This window comes from Antennarius striatus, chromosome 3 (genome assembly GCF_040054535.1).
Source record: "Antennarius striatus isolate MH-2024 chromosome 3, ASM4005453v1, whole genome shotgun sequence".
In the NCBI taxonomy this organism is placed as follows: Eukaryota; Metazoa; Chordata; class Actinopteri; order Lophiiformes; family Antennariidae; genus Antennarius; species Antennarius striatus.
Window position 1 is genome coordinate 26,246,901 of NC_090778.1, and position 14,966 is coordinate 26,261,866.

General features: G+C 45.8%; 2 protein-coding genes and 1 long non-coding RNA gene across 4 annotated transcripts; 2 read left to right on the top strand and 1 right to left on the bottom strand.

Annotated features, from left to right (window-relative positions):
- The first annotated feature begins 380 nt into the window (after positions 1–380).
- On the top strand, positions 381–4,908 carry tgoln2 (trans-golgi network protein 2). 2 transcript variants are annotated; one of them, XM_068311659.1, is made up of 5 exons: positions 381–542; positions 2,269–2,346; positions 2,748–4,093; positions 4,602–4,685; positions 4,772–4,908. In XM_068311659.1, the coding sequence occupies exons 1-5, from the start codon at positions 488–490 to the stop codon at positions 4,775–4,777; spliced, it is 1,569 nt and encodes a 522-aa protein (XP_068167760.1). In that variant the 5' UTR covers positions 381–487; the 3' UTR covers positions 4,778–4,908. The 2 variants fall into 2 exon arrangements, with proteins under 2 accessions (XP_068167760.1, XP_068167759.1); XM_068311658.1 differs by lacking the exon at positions 4,772–4,908 and having other exon boundaries at positions 4,602–4,740.
- A 2,265-nt stretch (positions 4,909–7,173) lies between these two features.
- zgc:153044 (uncharacterized protein LOC751678 homolog) lies at positions 7,174–7,795 on the bottom strand. The gene has a single exon (XM_068311660.1). The coding sequence runs from the start codon at positions 7,728–7,730 to the stop codon at positions 7,176–7,178; it is 555 nt and encodes a 184-aa protein (XP_068167761.1). The 5' UTR covers positions 7,731–7,795; the 3' UTR covers positions 7,174–7,175.
- Positions 7,796–9,830: 2,035 nt separating this feature from the next.
- On the top strand, positions 9,831–13,542 carry LOC137592961 (uncharacterized). Its single transcript, XR_011035057.1, has 4 exons — positions 9,831–10,155; positions 10,256–10,374; positions 10,891–11,218; positions 11,583–13,542. It is a non-coding gene; the product is annotated as an uncharacterized lncRNA (long non-coding RNA).
- Positions 13,543–14,966: the final 1,424 nt, after the last annotated feature.

Consider the following 14,966-nt stretch of genomic DNA (forward strand, 5'->3'; position numbering starts at 1 on the left):
CAAGCAGATAGCTGGAGTGAATGTATGCGTAAAAATATGATATGGGTGCATTTGTTTCGTCAGACACCTGTGATAATTATGTGATTGCATGTGAGGAAGTGGAATGAGGATTTATTTTCTCTATAATAATGGATAAAGTCTAAAGCGCCATGCACAAAAACAATACAATAAAATGCCCTTAATATTTACATTTATGATCCAGAATGTTTTAATGGACTCACTCCACTCCTAAACTCATGACAAGTAATAACAAACTTAATTTTAAACCAGCAAACTCAGCCAGTTTAGGTAATCCAAGCCTGTCGTGTGAGCGTCCTACCAGAGGGGGCAGCAGAGTCCGCCAGCGGGAGTCCACGAAGAAGAACAAACCGGAAGTGGATGAGATAACTACGTCCCTACCTGTCGGTGTTCATCTGTCAACGCGGATTTCGTCGCTAACCGGACAGAGATTACATCGGTTTGCTTGGTTTTTTGTGTCGCGGACACGATGAGGGTTTTTTTCCTGCTGCTCGCCGCGTCTCTGTGCGTCTATTCGGCCAGAGGTGAGTGGAGTTCTGCTGCTTAATGAAGCCAAAAGTGTTCCAACAGGTTATTTGGTTTGACTCATCCGTGAGCCCTGATGCTAATTTACGGCTAATTTCCCTCAGATTGGTCATCCGGTTTTCTTTTCACACAGGAAAGGGAACAGATTAAGTTTCAGCGTCAAAACGAATTAAAACTTCACCCACATAGAGATTAAACAATTTAAAATGACGGATTTGTGTGTTTAAATTTTCCTTTCTATTCCATGACATCAACATGTTTGTCCTTAAATGATTCTAAAGCAAACAAGGAGGTTTACAGTTTTAGGGAAATGTCTGGTTTACAACACGTCACACCGGAAATGAACTACCAAATCCGCTCGTGTCCAGGTACCCTTCAGGTGTTCCGCACACATCAGACCACGTATAGCTTTACTGCACCTCCAAGACAAACAACGTTTAGTTTGTAGCAACGTTGACAAACAGGCCTTCTGAGTATATTCACCCATCACCTGGATCTAGTCCAGAGATTAGGATTAATTTATTTGGTTGGTACTCCCACTCTTTCATCCGGTTTTATGGTAAACCACCAAGTAGTTTATGTTGTAATTCACAAAAAAATACCTCATTCAATTCCAATCCTTCCAATTCACTCCAGAAGTTGTTGGAAAATTACAAATAACGTAACTCCCTGTTCTGTACCCAATTCTTTCCCAGTGTTTTGTCTGAAGACATCACATATTATTTATGATTAATAGAATAAATTAGTGAAAAATGTCATCCTTTATTGGGTTAAGAAACTGAAAATAATTTCTGGATATCCAGATCCAGTCCAAAATATAAAGCCGTTGGCACCATGGCCCAGCTACATGATGCTGCTGTGTTCTCCTTTTGTATCTCTGTTTTAAACAGTTCTAAAGCAAATTTGACAAAAGGTTACTCAGGTTACAAATCAATTATACTATAGTGTAAGAAATACCGTTGGTCTGATGTTGAAATCGGTTAGAAAAACATGGGACGCTGAAACAAGATTAAGGCATCTACATCTGCAGTCGCTGCACAATGCAGCACAACCAGATTGAGATGTTTGTGCCTCGGAAAGAATTCACACGCCGTCTGATTACAGTGCAGGATTTTCTGGCTTAAAACTGACAAGCCTACAAACCTGTTTATTCTGAAAACTGAGATCTCTGAGTCAGCCAGTTGAAATGCTTGGACCCTATTGATTCATTGACCTGCAAATGGTCTCGACTTTGACCCCATCGAATGGCTCGATAGGAGAAATCAAGCCAGACCTTCAAGTCCAGATCAGCACCTGACCCAAGAAATGGTCTAAAGGATGAATCATAAATTCCCACAGGCACACTTTGAGTCTTCCCAGAAGAGTGGAAGTTGTTGGGGCTGTAAGATGGACAAAACATTTGTCCTTATAGTTTTCTCCATGTTTTCATAAATAAGTATCTGACATTTTGGCCAAATTTAATGAAGCTGAGTCAACGGATTAGAAGAGGTAGACAGGACATTACGAACAAGTTCCAACCCAACAAACCAGTACCTATTATTTACTGTTAGTGCTTCTTGTTGGTAGAACAAACTAATGAAGGAAATTCAAACCAACTGGCTCTAGTTCCGTCATGCGGGATTCACAATGGCCTCATTCATGGCAGATATTACCAGATTGCATTTTCGAGTCTGATGATTAACAGTGTACAATTTCAACTTTATTTATTTATTATTTTTTTTACAGGGGCTGCAGTTCCGGAAAAATCAAACCCACAAGATGCAGCTGCATCCAATGCAGATGGGAATGACCACAATGAAAAAGGTAACAATAAATAAAGCTTAAAAGTAGAAGCTAAGGCTCCAGATAAGAATGTAATAACACCCACAGTTCCCAGTTGGAGAAGTTAAAAACTCAGTAACAGGCTAGAAATACTGGCCTGTTTGTGAACTCTGACCTCTAAAAGCCACTTAGCCAGCCTGTTGTTACCTAACAACATGAGAGTCTGGAACACACAATGTTCCTCCATCAGCCTCTGGGTTTTATTCAGGATATCGATTTTTATTACTTTTATTCCTGTTTGGTTTTACAAGCTAAATGGTTAAGTTATTTTCATATTTCACTTTCAAACATGTCATGACGCTTTATAACTTGTGTGAAGCCCTTTGAGTTGTCTTGGGCAAACTGACTATAAAGAAATAAGCTGACATTGTCTTTCCTTCCAGTGCCGGGGAGCAGTGACCCCAAAGACACGGGAGGACAGGGGTCCAGTCAGGATAACCCACCTGGTGTGAACGACAACAAGTCTTTACAAATGGGCGATCACAAAGGAAAGGTAGGAGCCACAGGCGATAACGGCAAATCAGGAGGAGACAAGGACCCTGGGAAAGGGTCGAATGGAGGCGCGGACCCCGGCAAAGGGTCGAATGGAGGCGCGGACCCCGGCAAAGGGTCAGAGGGAGGCGCGGACCCCGGCAAAGGGTCGGATGGAGGCGCGGAACCAAGCAAAGGGTCGGATGGAGGCGTGGACCCCGGCAAAGGTTCTGATGGAGGCGCGGACCCCGGCAAAGGGTCAGATGGAGGCGCGGAACCAAGCAAGGGGTCGGATGGAGGCGTGGACCCCGGCAAAGGGTCAGATGGAGGCGCGGACCCCGGCAAAGGGTCAGATGGAGGCGCGGACCCCGGCAAAGGGTCGGATGGAGGCGCGGAACCAAGCAAGGGGTCGGATGGAGGGGTGGACCCCGGCAAAGGGTCGAATGGAGGCGCGGACCCCGGCAAAGGGTCGAATGGAGGCGCGGACCCCGGCAAAGGGTCAGATGGAGGCGCGGACCCCGGCAAAGGGTCAGATGGAGGCGCGGACCCCGGCAAAGGGTCAGATGGAGGCGCGGAACCAAGCAAGGGGTCGGATGGAGGCGTGGACCCCGGCAAAGGGTCGGATGGAGGCGCGGAACCAAGCAAAGGGTCGGATGGAGGCGCGGAACCAAGCAAAGGGTCGGATGGAGGCGCGGACCCCGGCAAAGGGTCGGATGGAGGCGCGGACCCCGGCACAGGGTCGGATGGAGGCGCGGACCCCGGCAAAGGGTCGGATGGAGGCGCGGACCCCGGCACAGGGTCGGATGGAGGCGCGGACCCCGGCCTAGGGTCGGATGGAGGCGCGGACCCCGGCCTAGAGTCGGATGGAGGCGCGGACCCCGGCCTAGAGTCGGATGGAGGCGCGGACCCCGGCCTAGAGTCGGATGGAGGCGCGGACCCCGGCCTAGAGTTGGATGGAGGCGCGGACCCCGGCCTAGAGTCGGATGGAGGCGCGGGCAAAGGGTCGGATGGAGGCGCGGGCAAAGGGTCGGATGGAGGCGCGGGCAAAGGGTCGGATGGAGGCGCGGGCAAAGGGTCGGATGGAGACGCTGACCCCGGCAAAGGGTCGGATGGAGGCACTGACCCCGGCAAAGGGTCGGATGGAGGCGCGGACCCCGGCCGTGACTCTGAGGCGGAGAGCAGTCATTTCTTCACCTACTTCATCCTGACGATGGTGCTGGTCCCAATCCTCTACATCCTTTACCACAACAAGCGCAAGGTATTTCAGTTTTAACTACTTCCTGCACAGGTTTCCACCAACCTACCTCTGAGGTCACACGTCTGGGGGTTCTTTAAACATGATTGTTGACAACTGTAGTTTTTGAACTACCCTTATGGGTCAGTCTAAACTAAAAACTGATTTGTTGCTCTTCCAACTTGTGGCTGAGGACTAACACTTGATTTCCTCCACAACATTTGCTAACAGCTCAATGTTTGTCATATTTAACCAGTGACAACTTGAAATCAAAGTAAACTGAAAGTTGTCACTAAACTTTTAACAACCGCATTTCCCAAAAGTGGAAGTTTTTGTCAAAGCGAAGCTAACTTTCATTTAGCCCCATGTATAGAAGCTTTAATGTAACTAGAGGATCTATTTGGATCTGCTTTGTTGAAACATGCAGGGGATTTTTAGACACAACCCTGGCCTCCTTGTTCTGTAGATCTTGCTCCAAACAGGCAAACAAGAGTGAGTTCAAAAGAAGTCTTTGTCTTTTTTCCCCCCCCAGATATTTGCCTTCCTTTTGGAAGGAAAGAAATCGAGATCCACACGGCGACCTAAATACGCAGAATACCAGAAGCTGGAGCAGCATGTGAGTCTCGGATAAAAGGAAACCCTGGCCTTTTTTGTGTGAACTAAACGACGGCGTCGCTGTGAATTCTCTCTTCTGTCTTACAGAAGTGATCTCAAGACTTTGTTGAAGCCATTGACTCGAGCGGTTGAAAACACTGGGCTTCGTGTGAGGGAAGGATGAACGGCTGCTGGCGTTAAACGTGTTCTTTGCGTTGATTTCACCGTGTGTTAAGTGCACGTCCTTCTTTAAAGTACCTTCTGAATGCTTATTGTCTGACTATGCAGATGACACTGTTGCCTTACTGGGGAATTAGTGACACGCAGTGAAGGTGAAGTAAGCATGCTGTTTTTTGCACTTGTGATTTCGCTTTGAAAGCAATCTTGTAATTCTATGTGACCAAGGTCCTGACTCAGGTGAATTGAGTAGCAGATAGACACTAGCCGGCTGCAGAACCTTTTGTACAGTAGATTGCACTGCGTTACCTTATCTGGTTTTATATGGTCTCAGCTGTGCAGCCTCCTCATTCAATGATCTGAGCTCCACCAAAAGAAAACTTGCCCATGAAGGCCTTTTATTTAGCAATCAATGATTTTTCCATTCCAACCAAATGTTTGTTTTCATCTTACTGAAGTTAAAAATGAAAGTCTTCATAAATCTGATCGGTTTGTTACGTTAATCATCACACGTTGTGATTACTACGTTTCCTTCCTCCCTTCATGTTGAAGACCTAAGGAGGGAGAGAACCGTGTGGAACACTCTAAAACGTTGGCTCTTCTGGTCTTAAGTGTGTGTTAAAGTTTGTTAAGCTTCCATCTAGATGTTCATAATGTTCACTGGGATTTCTGCTTGTTTCCATAACCACATGTTGTTGGCCAGATGAATGTAACGACAACCTTTACTGTCCAAATCTGATGTTAGCTCCACGCTCGCCCACGCTAATGCTAAAAATGTTCAAGGCTAAACAGAGTAAAGATTTTAAAGCAATAGTTTATGATTTTGTGTTGTGATACTTGCTTTTTCATGCTGATAAGATCAATATCACTTTTATAGTCCGTTTTTCCTGGCAGTGGAAGACTGTCTGTTGGCCTAGTTTAGCTTTATGGATAGTAAACGGACACAACTACCCTGGTTTCGTCTGAAAGCTGTAAAATCTGGCTGGAACGTTTGAAACTGAATCTGTCAACATGAGCAATCTTTGTTTGAATTGTAAAGTTGTTAAATTGGTATGTTATGGTTTTATTTGGGGGGGGGGGTGTCATTATATGGGAGAATTTTATAAAAGCTAAACTAACCAGCTAATGACTACATGCTTCGTTGGTGTAAACATGCTCAATTTGATCTAAAAGGTTGAAAAATTAGTGTGAAGTACATCTTATGACACGGTTACAGTTATTTGAAGGGCAGCTTAATGTTTTCTGCCTGGTTGAAGTTGTTTTCCTTGGGTTGAACGTCACCACTTGTGCTGCTTGTTCTCTGAAACGTTTGAAATTAAAGATGATTTTTTTTTCTGTGACAGGAAGTTGTCTCACATTGTTCAGACTGTATTGGAGCGACAAAACCTTTCCGGGTATTGGTTGACCACTCATCAGATCAAATCTTTCTCGAGTAGACGTGTGTTTATGTTCAAAGATTACAAACCTGTGCCAAATGTTGATGTGATTCTCGACTTTTGCCTGTCGATTGCAGTAACTTTTATTTCTTCTGAGTACTTGTTGAAATATACGAAGACCACTTTATGTAAAAAAAAAAGAAAATCAAATATTTCTCAGTAGAGAATTTTATTTTTTTGGAAAAATCCAAATAAAATCCAGCGTTTTAAGCGAGTTCATTTGCAGTACGATACATTGCTCTTTCATGACACAATAGAAGTAGTGACATACCACGATTTTGAGACTGTATTTGGTTAACTTAGTATATTTAATATTTTTAGAGTGGCTGTCCACGTTTCTGTGTGTGCTGAATTAAATAAAGGCTTTTTGTACTTACTGGCCTCAAATCTGTTGGACTGACTGCCTTCACGGCTGTGGAACCGTCGTCACGGTACAGCGATACTCGAGGGATCTTAAAAGATGCCCAATTTTCATGTGCAAAGGTTTTGGGAAGTTGGCGTTGTGTATAAATCCGTTTGCTCCGGAATCGGATTGTTTAGTAGGAGCAAAGATTCTGGATTTTGGATTCAGTGGCGATTACTTGGAACCAGTTTTGAGACTAGTTACACCTGCTTTATGGTTGTTTCATTTGTTCAACCGGGTTTGACCCGCAACTAGTAAACACTCCGGTGTGGAATGGTGAGAATTCCCCACTGGGAAGACTTGTTTGAGGCTCTGCTCCACCAACAGCAGTGACCTTCATGTCGGTCGGTCACTAACCTTTGTGTCAATTGCGGTAAGGCTCGTTTAAAGTGGGCTGTGACCACATGGTGTTCGGTTTTGGGTGGAAGTGAAAGAGTTGTTAATTTATATTTAAGTTCCAGTATACGTGACATCATATAAATGGAGACAAAGTGTTTCATTGAGTTGGTCCTAGTGGGATCATGTGTCTGGCCTCCTCCTCGTAGATGTCCGGTATCTCCCCTATGGGAGAAGATACCATCCGGACAGTGTTGCACCCGCGAAGCTCCATCTCAAAGCGGATGAGCTGCTTCCAGAAGCCCCGGTTCGGCCTCACCAGCGGCCGGCAGGACTTCACCCTCCCGTGGGCTTCCAGGAGCGTCATCCCGCGGTGCTTCACCAGGTAGGCCAGGCACAGGGCGGCCGAGCGGCTCACGCCGGCGTTACAGTGCACCAGCGTGCGGCCGCCGCGCTCCGACGTGACGTGGATCTTATCCGCCACCTCGTGGAAGTGCTCGCCGAGAGGGGAGTCCGGGGAGTCGGTGACCGGGATGTGGATGTACTCCGACACCGGGGGGGGGCGGCTGCAGCCGGGCTCGGTAGCGTCCACCACGCAGCTGATGTCGGACCCACGCAGCAGAGAGTGATCGCCCGCCGCTCGGGCATTACTGAGGAAGAGATGGTCCGTGACGCGACACAAGCCCACGGGGCCGCCACGACCCGCCCGACGCATTCAGACCGCGGAATTCCCCGTTACGTAAAGATGATTTACCAGGATATTGTAAACAAGACTCAAACGGCCACTACCGGCTGAGAAGAATGCTGAAGACCTCAACTGTCTCTGATTGGCTTATCTGGACACATGTCCCGCCCCTAAACAAGTTCCATTGGTCATTCTGAGATGGAGCGATCTCAACAAATAAGGGCTAAGAGCACTAGCCAATCACAGGCGGAGTAGAATGGGGCGGGCCTTGATCAAGGCGGATGTTACACAAGTACGGCAAGATAGGAAGGACAAACATGTGTGAACGCGGAAGTGTTTCCCCCCAGCCGCAATAAAATAGAACTTTAATGTCTGGGTTTATTAAATAAAACACATTGTTTTATAAATAAACGCAACTCAAATTATGCAATAAAATAATTCGTAGCCCAAAATAAAATGTAATTACATCTTAATCATCTTCTTTCGGCTTTTCCCTTCAGGGGTCACCACAGCGAATCAGTGTCCTCCATCTAACCCTGTCTTCTGCATCCTCTTCTCTCACACCAACTACCTTCATGTCCTCTTTCACTACATCCATAAACCTCCTCTTTGGTCTTCCTCTAGGCCTCCTGCCTGGCAGTTCAAAACTCAGCATCCTTCTACCAATATATTCACTATCTCTCCTCTGGACATGTCCAAACCATCTCAGTCTCTGACTTTATCTCCAAAACCTCTAACATGTGCTGTCCCTCTGATGTACTCATTCCTGATCCTATCCTTCCTGGTCACTCCCAGAGAGAACCTCAGCATCTTCATCTCTGCTACCTCCAGCTCTGCCTCCTGTCTTTTCCTCAGTGACACTGTCTCTAGACCAAACAACATCGCTGGTCTCACCACAGTTTTGTACACCTTTCCTTTCATTTTAGCTGAAACTCTTCTATCACACATCACACCTGACACTTTCCTCCACCCGTTCCATCCTGCCTGGACACGCTTCTTCACCTCTTTTCCACACTCTCCATTGCTCTGGACTGTTGAGCCTAAATACTTAATCCTCCACCTTCTTGATCTCTTCTCCCTATTCAGACGCTTTTCCGAAATAAAATAATATGTAATTAATAAATAGATTTTATAACCAGCACTGAGCCCAGTTATCGCTTAATAATTGACTCTGATAATGCTTATGCTACCATATAATGGAGATTTCTCGACTGTGGGACTAATAAAGGAATACTTTATCTTGTATTAATAAAATAATAATATTTAAACCAATAAACAAAAGTTGAGACGACTAACAAAACTAGGAAGTGCATGGTTGAGGACAGGAGTGCTTAATGTAGAACCAGAACTAACAGGAGACTATCAGGCACATCTTTGTGAAATAGAAACGCTGAGATCAACTAATCCTGTCCAACATATTAAGAAAAAAATAGTGACAAAATGCTCTGACATGCTAACAAACTCGATTGGAAACAAACAAACAAACAAACAAACAAAGACAATAGTCTATATATAGATGTTACTTAGTGAAGTTACACTGAGGATCTGCCTGGGAACATGTGGGCAGGTGGAAACGAGTCAGGCTGTTTAGTGTCGCTGTGACGACACCTAGTGGATGGAAGGAAAACTACAGGTGTGAAGGGTTCTACAGTAAAGCAGCAGAACCGGACTGGGACAACAGTTCTGACTGTCATGCTTGACATTGTCTTCACCTGTGGAACCACCAACATGTGGCGCCACCATCAGGTCAAAGTTTTTTGAACTATATAAAGTAAAAGATTTACCCATTCAGATGTATTCAGATCAAACCACATAAAGACGGTTAAAAATCGAATCCATTGACGTCACACCATTTATTTCTGCCTTTTATGTCCTTTCGCAGTTCAAACCTGAGGTGAAACCAATAATCGAACGTCAATATTGATTAAGAATCAGTTCTGTGATGGATTTTACCAGCTATTTGCATGTATTTTCGCATTCTTAATTGGATGCTGAATGATTCTTTTTCATATGAAGTTTAACTTCCAAAAATCAGACCCTAGAGTGTGTTTCTTTAAGTGGTCCTATAGCACACATACTGCTGGGTTGGGTTTTTTTTTGTTTTTTCAGAGGTGGTTGCTGTGTGTGAGCTGCTGGTGCCTGCAGGCAGTCCTCGGTTGCCCAGGAAACACAGATGGTGGATGAAGGGCGCGCATACAAAAGACTATAAACCTGTGGCAGCAGCTGGAGACCGAGACCACCGATTAATTCAGGTCTGCGCAGCCCTGCTCAGTCAAAGCCGTGGCTGTTCTCCTCAACGCCTCCCATCCATGTCTTTGTCCCGAGGCTTCCGTCTCCACTTCATCCCGCTTTCCCCGGACTGGACTCCCGTCAGTGCGCAGCTGTTGTCGGCACTCCCACATCTGCTCCCCTCGGCTCGGCGGCCATACACGACGCTCAGCCGCGCTTTGTGTCGGTGCGTAATGCGCATAGGTCCCGGGGTGGGGGTGGGGGGTGGGGGGGCGACGAGCCGTTTTAGTGCAGGTGTAATCGCTGCATGCATACGGCGTTTGCAGGTTCGGCAGTGCGCCCACAGCAAGGAAAGATGGAGAAGGAGATGAAGATGAAGGAGATGCGTTCGTCTCACACCGGTCCATGATGCGGGACGGGGGCGGGAGGAATCGAGAGATCACTGGTAGGAAAAATAAAAATTGTACAAACCTGCTTCTTTTTTCCCCCTCCGAGGTTTTTAATCAATCTGGTTTATTTGTTGTTGTTGTTTTAAAACTCTTCTATTGATGAGACGCATTTCCTGCAGAGGAGGGCCTCTATCGAGACCTCAATCTGACATCCCGGCAAGATTTATGAATATTAAAATGTTCTTATTTATAGAAAAACTATTTCTGGTCCACACGTACAGATTGGGGTGAAGTTGTGCGTCATGTTCCACACGAACATTTGTGGGTTTTAGCCTCTGTGGCCCTTAAATCCTCATCAACTGAAGCCACCAGAGGGGATGTTTTATTCTGCTTTAGCAACATAAAGACTGAACTGAAGCCTGATTTGGTCTAAATTTTTCGGCTGCGTCTATTTTTAGGGCAAAACGCGCAGAAATAATGCAGCGCTTCATCAAATGCACAATCATTCATGAATATGTATGATCATCTGTTGTGTGTTGCACACCCTCACTCCTCATGCTTTTATTTTGTAGCCAGCCAGGCGGTCAGTGTGGCGTGGATTTTTTTTGCACCGGATTGAAAGCGGAGGCGGTCAAGACACCGGGAGGAATCCGGACGGGAGGGGGCGACACCCGGACAGGTTATGTGTGCAGGCTGCCGTTTTTTAAATTTGTGTCAAAATAAACAGAAGAAGCAATAAAAACCACAGAAGAAGAAGTTCCTAGGAGGGTGGGGGGGAGTAGTTGGGGGTAGTTTTGTTGCGTCCCACCTTTCTGCTGCTTTGTCTTCCTGTCCAGTGACACCGATGGATCCACCTGGACCTGAGGAGAGGTGTGGCCCCGCCCTTCACCTACTCACCTGGTACCGGACCAGTCTGTAGTTTTACACCATGATCCGTTTTATATAAACCCGCAAAGAAAATCGGTCTCTGTTTGGCCCGCATTCGGGATTTGCGCACCTTGTGTGCGCTAAACCTGTGCGTAAACCTGTGCGTAAACCTGTGCGCGCAGAGGAACCCAGAACACGGGAGATAAAACCAGGTGTAAAACCGATGTAGTTCCTCTTCCGGATTAGGTTTGAAGAGCAGAGATTAATCAGATTATCCTAATCTGCTTCTCAGATTCCTCATTCAACATCACGCAGATTATCCCGGGAGAATGTGTGAGTTCGATCAGCGTGTTGGGAGTCTCTCCTTTCTGACCGTGACGTGTCGTTTCTCCCGCAGTGACGGATTTCCTGCTGACCTGGACCTTCATCATGGAGGAGGCGACCCACGTCCGAGCGCATCACACACCTGTCCACCCCCCCCCACACACACACCCACACCCACACCCCACCTCCACGCGTGAAGAGACGACATCTGCAGCTTTTTGTGTCTCATTGAAAAGGTGTTTGCGTTCAAGCTGAGTCAGCATCATCTGACTGGACACCCCCCCCCCCCCGCAGTGTAAAGAACACGCGTGTTTTCCTGGGTGTGACTAATTCAGCTTCATCCACCCACACTGTGTGTGTGTGTGTGTGTGTGTGTGTGTGTGTGTGTGTTACCTGCTTGTGTTGGCGTAAAAACCGCATTCTGTGGGCGTGCGTGTGCGCATGAGTTTTGCACGTGCTCCATTTGTGTGTATGCATATATATATATATATATCTGTGTGTGTGTGTGTGTTTATGTGTGTGTGTGTGTGTGTGTGTGTTCTCTCCCCCGTACGCGTGCATGCGTATCCAGTCCGTCTGACTGAACAGACATCCTGAAGCTACCAGCTGCTTCCCAACGACTCTCTCATAGCTGCCAAGTTCTATTAAAAAATGATAAAATGCCTGATCCTCTTCTTTTAGCCACCGGATGGACCCGAGAAGGGATAAAAAAAAAAAATTAAAAAAAATTATTTGCAAATGGTTCTTAGCATTTGTTTCAAGCACCAGTTTTAAGTGGGGATTGTCGTGATTTAGATAAGAACGAGAATGTTGCTGGAAATTAATGGTGTGTGTAGATTTCTAAATGACTCCCTGGCATTAATTCAACCTCTAATGAGTCACGGCGTCTGCAGCCCCGCCATCTGATGCTTAAGCAAATTAAAGCAAATGCCAATAATTATGTGCAAATAGCTTCTTTTTGTTTTTTTTCCTCTTTAAACCCAGGTCTGACTTGTTTCTACTAACATTCTCTCACTAATATCTAACATTACTAATGTCTGCTAACCGTCAGAGATACTAACCTGTCCTCTGAATGCTGATGGCTGGCCTTGTTCTCTCTAACCCTCTGACTAACCCTCTGCTTTAGTCTCTGCAGTCTGATGCACACACTCCTCTGTCAGGATCCTGCAATCCTTCTGTTATTGATTCTGTATTATTGATCAAAAATGAATGAAAGCATCAAACCGACCAAACCGAGAAGGGTTTCAGGACTCCTGAATCGGACCTCTTATTAACCGCTAGACGAAAAGAGGAACAGAAACAGCTGCTGAGGCCGAACCGGGGTTGACCACATACTTTGGTTTAATCCTCGCGCAGGTGATTGTGATCTGATTCCAAATTATAATCCCGGATTCTCCAGTCCCCACCCCCCCCACCCCCTTCACAGGTTGTGTGGTCAACCTCTGCAGGTGAGTGCCTGTCAGCTGTGATGTTAACGTGATGCTGACGCCCGCGGCGACCAGGCCGCAGACGTCCAGCTGCTAATCTCTAATCTCTGGACTGATTACAATTGTGATGTTAGTCTGGAAACAAATTATTCCAATCTGATTTGAAAAAAATAAATAAAATGAAGGCCTTAGAATAAAAACATTCAGCATGAGTCCCTGAAAACGAGCTGGATTTGTTCTGTCGGTGAACTTCTAACTAAAGACTAACCGAGGAGCTTTCATTAGCTCTCTGCAAACTAACCAACTAACCTACTAATGAACTAATGATCTAACAACTAACCAGAGATGCTAACATTGTGCTGACTGGGTGAGCTCATGAAGCCCCAAAGTGTGTGTATGCGTGTGCGTGTGTGTGTGTGTGTGTGTGTGTGAGAACTGATTTATTTCAAACATCAATCAAAAATCAGTGTGATTATTTTACATCTGCACAAATCATAGTCTGTAATCAAACCAAAGTATGGAAAAACAGCAATAAATTAAATGTACACAAGTACTTTTGTATTATATCCACTTATTTCCTTCACATATACTTTTGTAATAAACGTTTTATCCCTCAAATGAATAAAAAATGTTATTCTCTTGTCTCTTGTCTCAAACCATTTGAATAATTAATTCAAACATGTCATCTGACATAGAAATGATTGAATTACAAACTTTCCTTTGACTTCCTGTCATCAGACTGATGCTCGGTTACTGTGACAACATACACGGATTTTTGAAAAGTTAAAAAATAAATTAAAAAAATAAAATATATATTTAAATATATATTTCTAGGTTGTAAACGTACATCAGCACCCAAAACCTGCGTTACCGCTGCCGTCCAGCAGGGGGCAGCATCTCCCCGGATGACAGTCGAACATTTTCATTGGTTTTGTTGAAATTAGCGGCTACATTTCTGATGTTTGTGATGATGTAACGGTTCACACTCTTCTCTATTTATCTGGGTGATAAAATCCGTAAATCTAACGACGATTTAACGGACGTGTTCTCTGGCTCGCAGTCGTTTCCCACTAATAAGTCGGATTTCTGATATTCTGTCCGCCGGATTTTTGCAGTTTGACTCTTTTTAAACTGTAATGGATGAACAGAAATGTTGCTGAGGAAAGTGCAGCTTTAAATTGAGTTCATTTCTTTCTCTCATTGGTTTGTAATACAAAAGGTCAAAGGTCACATTTATAGCTGTGATGAATTCATTCTTACCTCAACTAAATGTTGAGATACTAACACACACACACACACACACCTCAGTAAACCTTTGTCTCATCCTCCTCCCTTTCTCCTGTCTGATGGGGGGCGGGGGGTCCACGCTCAGGCCCGATGTGATCCAGATGACAGGGGTTTCTGGCGGTAGGGGCCCGGGTCCCGGGGTCTCCATGGGTCAGCTGTAATTCACCACAGAGCCCAGAGAGCAGAATCCTAGCACACACAAAACCCCTGAAAGAGCAGCGAGGCTCCACTTAAAGTCTTAAATATCACACGACCCCCAGTTCAAAGGCTCGACGCCGGCATGAGGAGCATTAATCGGCTTAATGATGTTCTCCACTGGATGTTAGTTTAGTTTAAAAGCACACAGATGCTCCGGGTTACCGGGGGCTGCGACGCCACGGAGGCACGAACGACTGCAGAACCATCTCACCGGCAAATTCTACTCATTCTGTTTTTCTTTTTCATCCTGGAGTTAAAGGAGGAACAAAAGTGTGTGTCGGCGTGTGTGTGTGTGTGTGTGTGTGTGTGTGTGTGTGTGTGTGTGTGTGTGTGTGTGTGTGTGTGTGTGAGTGATCCAGGAGCAGCTCTGTGAAACCGGAGCCTCCATCCCGGGGAGGATGTCTGCCGAAAAAACAGCTCGCCGCCTCCGATGGAATCCGTCTGCGTGCTGTAAAAGATGGAGGGGAGGGGAAAGGGGGAGGAGGGGGGAGGAGGAGAGGGAAGAAAGAAGAAGAAGAAGAAGAAGTGAGACGGGGAAGTATTTC